This window comes from Pongo pygmaeus, chromosome 23 (genome assembly GCF_028885625.2).
Source record: "Pongo pygmaeus isolate AG05252 chromosome 23, NHGRI_mPonPyg2-v2.0_pri, whole genome shotgun sequence".
In the NCBI taxonomy this organism is placed as follows: Eukaryota; Metazoa; Chordata; class Mammalia; order Primates; family Hominidae; genus Pongo; species Pongo pygmaeus.
In genome coordinates, this window is record NC_085931.1 from 50,465,449 (window position 1) to 50,471,448 (window position 6,000).

Sequence of the window (6,000 nt, forward strand, 5' to 3'; positions counted from 1 at the left end):
CTCATTTAGGATGGAACACCGGTTAAAGACCAGGAACAGACCACCCAGGGCAGTGGGGGAGCAAATGCTCTTACAAATAACAGGTCCGAAGGCAGTGTCATCAGGGAACCCAGGGAGCCAGATGTCACTCCCATCAGACCCAGCCTCAGGGGACTGCCAGGCTACCAGCAGCAATGGGAGTCACTACACCAAAGGAGCCCTTAGGCTATGGTGGGGAGGGAAGAGTTTAGGAGACAAAAGGAGCTGCCTGAAGGCTTCCCAGTTCCCTTCCCCTGAGGCCCCCTGATGAAAGACTCCTGGGCTCTCACTTCTCACCTCTCCCCCGCTGGCCCTGCCTCCACTTCCGCCTCCGGTCTTCACTCACACAGGGATTCAGTGCCTGCCTGTCCTTCACCTCCTGATCCCACCCCATGCCTGCTGGAAGGGTCCCGCCTGCCTCCCCTTGCCTCCATCCTTCAGCTCAGGCACACATCTGAGTGTGAAACCGTTTCTTTAGGTTACCTCCTGAGTCCTCTCTACTGTCCCCTCCCCACTATGACAGGCATTTGACCCCACCTGGCTGCTCACCAGAGCATGAGCAGGAAAGGGAACACACTGGGTGAAATGCTCCGCTCATGGTGGACTCCACGCTCTCTGGGCGCGGACTGAAGCAGCACCACTCCCACTGCTGGACCTAGCCACCTGCACTGGAACAGCTCCCAGCAGCTATTTTTGCCCCAAGAGTCACCTTTTCAGCTGTGGTGGCCATCCCCAGAGGAGGGAGGCTCCCCTGGCAGCAGAGGTGGGTGTTCTGATGGCTGCCTGCCGGGGACTGGACTGGAGGACTTGTGACCCGGAGCTCAGAAGCACGCTGGGAGATGGGGAAGGCAGGGTGGCGCTTTGGTGCCACGGGAGATGGGAGACACCCTGGGGGGCAGATCAGCAGCACACACAGCTCTTGGGTTCACATTTATTATAACTTGGAAGCCCACCCTTCTTCCTACTCCTGGAAGTGTCGTCCCCGGGGGCTCAGGAATTAGCCTTGCTCCACAGCAAACAGCCCAGAGGCCCCACCTGGGCAAAAGCAAACAAAACAGACAGGTGCAGATGCTCTGCCCAGGCCTGCGGAAGCCAGCTCCGGTCTGTGTGTAAATCCTCCCCAGGACTTCCGGCCCACCAGCTCCATTCCAGCCTCCACTGGACTCCAGCTCCGCGGCTTCCTCGAGCCAGGCTGGTCCTGCATCGCCATCTGCTGGCCGCGCTGCACGGCCGGTTCCTGGAGCCAGCAGAGGAGTCGGAGGCTGCGGGGCTTGAAGGCCTCTTCACTGTGCCCTCCAGGGAGCCTAGCTGCCGAAGTATTCCTGCTGGAACTTCTGGAAGTCTTCCTCGGTGAACACGGTGCCCTCAGCCTTCTTCTTCTTGGTCTTGGCCACAGGCCGGTCACAGGCCTTGCGGCCCCGGTTCTGGCGCAAAATCTGGGGAGGGTACGGGACCGAGGGCCCATCATTTCAAGAGCAGAGGAGGCCCGCAAAGATCACGGGGGGAGTTCGGCGCAGGGCAGGGCTGGCCCAGCCTCCCACCCTATGCTCAGGACTGAGACCGCCATGGGTCCTAGGGGAACAGCCTCGGCTCTCACCTCCCAGGTCCCTTCCCATAGTCCCCTCGACCAACCTGCTGGCTCACAGACTCAGCCACGGTGCTTCTCGTCCTGGTCAGAAACTTCAGGTTTACTCTGAGGTGGTCTTTACACTCTCGCTTCCGGTACTCGTCTGTGGGTAGCAGGCAGGGAGCACCACTTCAGATTCACTCCCCCTGGAAGCAGTCTCAGTCCCTGGCCCATGGCCCTGCCACAAACCTCATCGTTCCCTTCCCAGGTTATTACAGCGGCTAGGCTCTTCTCCATCAAATGCATTCTCCACACAGGTCCTGCTGAAAGCCCCAGGCGCTCGGTCCCCCCATTTTCCAACAATTATGTCCTAAATACTACTCACCAAGGGAGCTACTCTGGAGCTTTCGCTTCAGTGAGAGATGAAGGACAAAGGACCCAGTATTTTAGAAGCACAAACATTTCATGGAGAAAAACAAAAGAGGAAACAGAAAAGGGGAATTCCAGGGGTGGAGGGTGCAATTTTAAATAGGAGGGAATGAGAAGGTCTCACTGAAATGACTCGAAGAGAGCTGTGGATATCCGGGGGAAGAGCATTTGTCTAGGTAGAGGGAACACCCAGTGCAAAGGCCCTGAAGCAGAAATGTGTCAAATGTGTTTGAAAAACACAAAACAGCTGGAATGGCTGGGTGTGGTGGCTCACACCTGTAATCTCAGCACTTTGGGAGGCCGAGGCAGGCAGGTCACCTGAGGTCAAGAGTTCGAGATCAGCGTGGCCAACATGGTGAAACCCCATCTGTGTTAAAAATAACAAAAATTAGCTGGGTGTGGTGGTGGGCACCTGTAATCCCAGCTACTCGGGAGGCTGAGGCAGGAGCATCGTTTGAACTTGGGAGGCTAGAGGTTGGAGTGAGATGAGACTGCACCACTGTACTCCAGCCTGGGTGACAAAGCAAGACTCCATCTCAAAAAAAAAACCAAACCAAAAACAACAACAAAAACAGCTGGAGTGGAGGGAGTGGGTAGCAGGAAGAGACCAAGTTTGGCTGGGGGTGGGGGTAGGTCATATAGCCCTCGTCAGGCACCCTAAGACCACTACCTTTTACTGACTACAATGGGAGCCACCCAGAGGAAAAACAAGGAATGACTTATGATTATACAGGATCACTTTGGTTGCTGTTGAGAACAAGATTACTGGGGGAGGGGGCATGTGGAAGGCAGGAGACCAGCTAGGCTTCTGCAATAATTCAGGCAAGAGACGATGCAGCTTGGAGCAAGGTGGCAGCCGCAGAGGTGTTCTTTCCATTGGCTGTGAGGCTTGCCATTCCTTTCACTCAGCATCTATGTGCCAAAACCTGTGCTGGACACCAAGGCTGCGGACAAGCCCAAGGAGGTGTGTGCCTTTAGGAGCTTCCATCCAACAGGGGAGGTGGGTGAGCCCCCAGGACACGACAGTGAGACAAGGGCTGGGACAGATGGGAATGACCTCTGGCACTCCACACTCCTGCTTCATGGCAAGTATCGCTGGGGCTCAAACCTGTCTCACTTTCCTGCCTCCAAACTTTCGCTCAAGTTGTATTTTCTCCTTGGAATTCATAATTCTTTTAACAAATACCTTAACATCTTTTATGCATTAGACTCTAGGGATTCAGATACAGTAGGAGCTTACCACGTCCTGACACATGTCAAAATATCACCATCTTGCCTACACCAGCCTCTCCGAAAGTCTTTATGTCTGTTAAGTGACACTACATCCTCCAAGAAACTAGGCTCCACCTTCACAGCCAATTCACCACTAAAACCCCTCTAAAGGCTGAAATTCTCTGCTGCCCCCTCTTTAACATATTTTCCACCTGCACAATTCTCTAGTTATCTCTGCTGCTATGGCCACTGCCCAGGCCACAGCATGTCCCATCTGAATGGAGGAGGTAACAGCAGCACTCTGGAGACACAATGCCTGGGCAGCCACAATGCCTGTACCACCTGGGCAGGTGCCTTTTTCTGAATCTGTAAAACGGGGGTGATAGTAGTATCGACCTCAAAGGGCTGTTGTAAGGATCAAACGAGCTTACATTTGTACAGCACTGAGAATCAGCACCTGGCAGAGTGTTAGTGAATGTGTTTAAATGCTCCATCTTTGATCCTCATTCACTAGGTCACCCGTACCAGCCTTTATTTTTTCAAATTCTCAAAGGCAACAACCTCCTTTCTGACTCAGGACCTTTGCACATACTATTCTTCCTAGAATATTCTCCAACTTTTCACCTAGCTCAGTCTTATACCTCCTTCAGCTCTCGGCTGAAATGTCACTTCCTCAGAGAAGGCTGACTTGGCCTAAGTCCCCATCAGAGTACCGTAGTCTTTTAATTCATAGGCTTCAATGCACTTAGCAATGATACACTGGGTTTGATATTCTTTGATGCTTCTCTCCCTACTAGGGCCGTAGTTCACGAGGGCCAGGACGGTGTTCTGTCACCTTCGTATGTCCAGGGCCCCGCTCCGCGCCTGGCACACAGTAGGTCTAGCAATACCGGGCGAACGCTTCAAGCCCTGCCTCAAGCGCCACCTCCTCTGGGGCGCAGGTCCCAGCACCGGAGGCAGCACTTTCAGCCCCTTTCCGAACTTACCCAGTGCCGACTTGGGGACCTTTCCCTTGGCCGAGTTCCGCAGTTTCTGGGCCTGAATTGCCTTCGTCTTCCGGGGCCGTTTCACCGGAGCCCCTCTCGGCTTGGCCTGACCTGGAGGGTCCCGGGGGGCTGTAGGGGAAGAGAGGAAGAGACCCAGGTCAGAGGGCGCGCAGCGTTCCCGTGCCACTGGGGCTAAGCCCGGCCTGGATTGTTTTCCATCCAGGGCTCCCGCCCGCAGCCACTGCCATCCTCCTGCCCGCGCCGGACGTCCCCTGGCCAGCCCTCCTCACCCTCGGACGCCGCCAGCAGCTCCAGGCCCCGCCGCAGCAGGGCCGCGGACATGGCTGCGCTTGGCTCCGCCCACGAGCCTCACACTACTTCCGACCTGGCAGTCCTTGCAGTCTCGGCGGAAACCCGAGCCGGAACAGAGGGTTCCAGAGGGGATGGGCGGAAGTGCCCATCTTTCTTAGGACGCATGCGTTTGGGGTTTACACTTGAGCGGAAGAAGCGGCGGAAACTGGAGGCGGGTCCAAGGCGCAGAAAGACACATTTGTTATTCAATCCCAATCTACCTGGCTCCTGGCGCTCAGTCCCCTCCTTCCCCGGAAGCCGTCCGCAACCTGCTCCGCCGTGTTGGCCAATCCTCTCGGGTCTCGTGGCTCCGAGGAGGGCTAGGATGGCGACAGGGCGGAGTGTTTTTCATATACTTCAACCAGCGCTAGGTATCGCACAGGTTGAGTGCGGCATGCGAATCCAGCTGTCTTCCCTTAAGCCAGATATTAAAGCAAAAAAATTTACATATTTTTGTTTTGAAAAATACAATTATTTCTCATAAAATATGTTGTTTATGTTACCAAGCAACGGGTTTATTGTTATTTTAAGTGAATTAATGAATATGTAAAAATTTTCTGTTTTAGTTTCCAGTATGGCAAATATCAATTGCCTACGTACAAAAGTTCTTTGGGATCCTGAATTTTTAAAAATTTATTTTATTTAATTAAATTAATTTTTTTGAGACAGAATCTCGCTCTGTCGCCCAGGCTGGAGTGCAGCGATCTCGGCTCACTGCAACTTCCGCCTCCCAGGTTCAAGCGATTCTTTTGCCTTAGCCTCCCGAGTAACTGAGATTACAGACGCCCGCCACCACGGCCGGCTAATTTTCTTTTTAAAAAATTTTTAGTAGAGACGGGGTTTTGCCATGTTGGCCAGGCTGGTCTTGAACTCCGGACCTCAACTGATCCGCCCACCTCGGCCTCCCAAAGTGCTGGGATTACAGGAGTGAGGGGATTCTGAAGTTTTAAATGTAAGAAGCTTCTTAGACCAAAACATTTGAGCCCCTCTGGCCTAGAAGTGACACTGCTTACCTGGGGGAGGAGCCCTGGGCTTGTCTGCGGCTCCATCTGCAGCTGGCAGCCCAGCACATGGCATGCAGAAGACACGCAATAAGTGAACGGTGAATCAGAAGGGACCACTGGGTTCACTCAGCCGGGTTCTGAGCGCCTTCTGTGTACCTGACACCGCAGAGTGTGGGACCTGGAGTTGGTCGTCCGGGATAGACCACGCCGTTTAAGCTCCATCGGCTAGATAGTAATAATAACAACCAACACAAACTCAAGGATTTGTGCTGTTCTACGTGCTTTACGTTTGTTAACTCGTTTATCCCCCTTACCCTTCCAGGTAGGAATTGACTTTTGCATTTTACAGACGAGGAAACCAGGACAGAGAAGCGAAGGTCACACGGGTGGAGTCAGAGGTGGGAATTAAGACTGGCAGCCTGGCTGCAGGATT

The 6,000-nt window shown here is 53.9% G+C and overlaps 1 protein-coding gene across 1 annotated transcript; it reads right to left on the reverse strand.

The window, feature by feature from the left end:
* Positions 1-935: 935 nt before the first annotated feature.
* On the reverse strand, positions 936-4,703 carry RPS19BP1 (ribosomal protein S19 binding protein 1). Its single transcript, XM_054470169.2, has 4 exons — positions 4,503-4,703; positions 4,213-4,341; positions 1,651-1,748; positions 936-1,454 (listed from the first exon to the last, which is right to left on the reverse strand). Exons 1-4 carry the CDS (start codon positions 4,552-4,554, stop codon positions 1,323-1,325), a joined length of 411 nt encoding a protein of 136 aa, XP_054326144.1. The 5' UTR covers positions 4,555-4,703; the 3' UTR covers positions 936-1,322.
* Positions 4,704-6,000: the final 1,297 nt, after the last annotated feature.

Bases quoted from the DNA above. Each gene is read 5' to 3' on its own strand.
- RPS19BP1 (XM_054470169.2), bottom strand. From the start codon at position 4,554: ATGTCCGCGGCCCTGCTGCGGCGGGGCCTGGAGCTGCTGGCGGCGTCC. The intron at 1,749-4,212 runs GTAAGTTCGGAA...TGCTACCCACAG, and splicing joins GGTCCCCAAGTCGGCACTGG to ACGAGTACCGGAAGCGAGAG. The intron at 1,455-1,650 runs GTTGGTCGAGGG...TACCCTCCCCAG, and splicing joins CTGAGTCTGTGAGCCAGCAG to ATTTTGCGCCAGAACCGGGG.